At 41.1% G+C, this 594-nt stretch overlaps 1 protein-coding gene across 1 annotated transcript in view; it reads right to left on the bottom strand.

The window, feature by feature from the left end:
* COX7A2 (cytochrome c oxidase subunit 7A2) overlaps window positions 1-594 on the bottom strand; it is a gene marked incomplete at its 5' end in the record, with an annotated part of 2770 nt that overhangs the window by 956 nt on the left and 1220 nt on the right. Inside the window, one exon of the mRNA XM_010166983.1 lies at window positions 162-246. Coding sequence (XP_010165285.1) covers window positions 162-246 — 85 coding nt within the window. The remainder of the gene's footprint in view (window positions 1-161; window positions 247-594) is intronic.

Raw genomic sequence — 594 nt, 5'->3', positions numbered from 1 at the left:
CCCCCCCCCCATGCATTTTGCATGTTTTAGAGAACAGACTGGAAGAACTGCACTACAGAGGAAACACCAGTCATGTTGAAGATTGTACCAAAGAAAAAGTATTTTAATATCAGCACACTGTAAATTGTACCAAAGCATAAATATTTTAGTATTAGTCTTACCAAAAACTGAAATACCCATGGTGACTCTATACAAGAGAGCATCCATTAAACCACCTTTAAGATGCACTGGGATGCCATTATCCTCCTAATGGAAACAAGTGACAAAAATAAACTACTTAAATATGGTTATTGCAATAGTGTTAATATAACTAGAATTACCCAGAACAAGAATTATTTCCCCAAATTATCTTCCCAACTCCCAAAAGACACTGAACCTTATTTAGATTTCGCTTTGTCTTTCAAGCTTTCACTCTGGTATCAGGTGATCCCTCACTAGGGGAATACAGCAAATGATGTGCACATTCACTTCTAAAGCAGTGACTGGCAGATGCCTGAACACTTCTGACACCAGCTGCCAGCCCCCGCGGGTGCACAGGGCACGATTACCATCCCTAGAAACTTCTCAGCCACCTCCAGCACAGTCCATTCCTGC

The sequence above is a fragment of the Antrostomus carolinensis genome, unplaced genomic scaffold (genome assembly GCF_000700745.2).
Source record: "Antrostomus carolinensis isolate BGI_N321 unplaced genomic scaffold, ASM70074v2 scaffold48564, whole genome shotgun sequence".
Lineage (NCBI taxonomy): Eukaryota > Metazoa > Chordata > Aves > Caprimulgiformes > Caprimulgidae > Antrostomus > Antrostomus carolinensis.
Note: the sequence above shows the minus strand (reverse complement) of the source record. Positions and strands in the feature narration are given on the sequence as shown.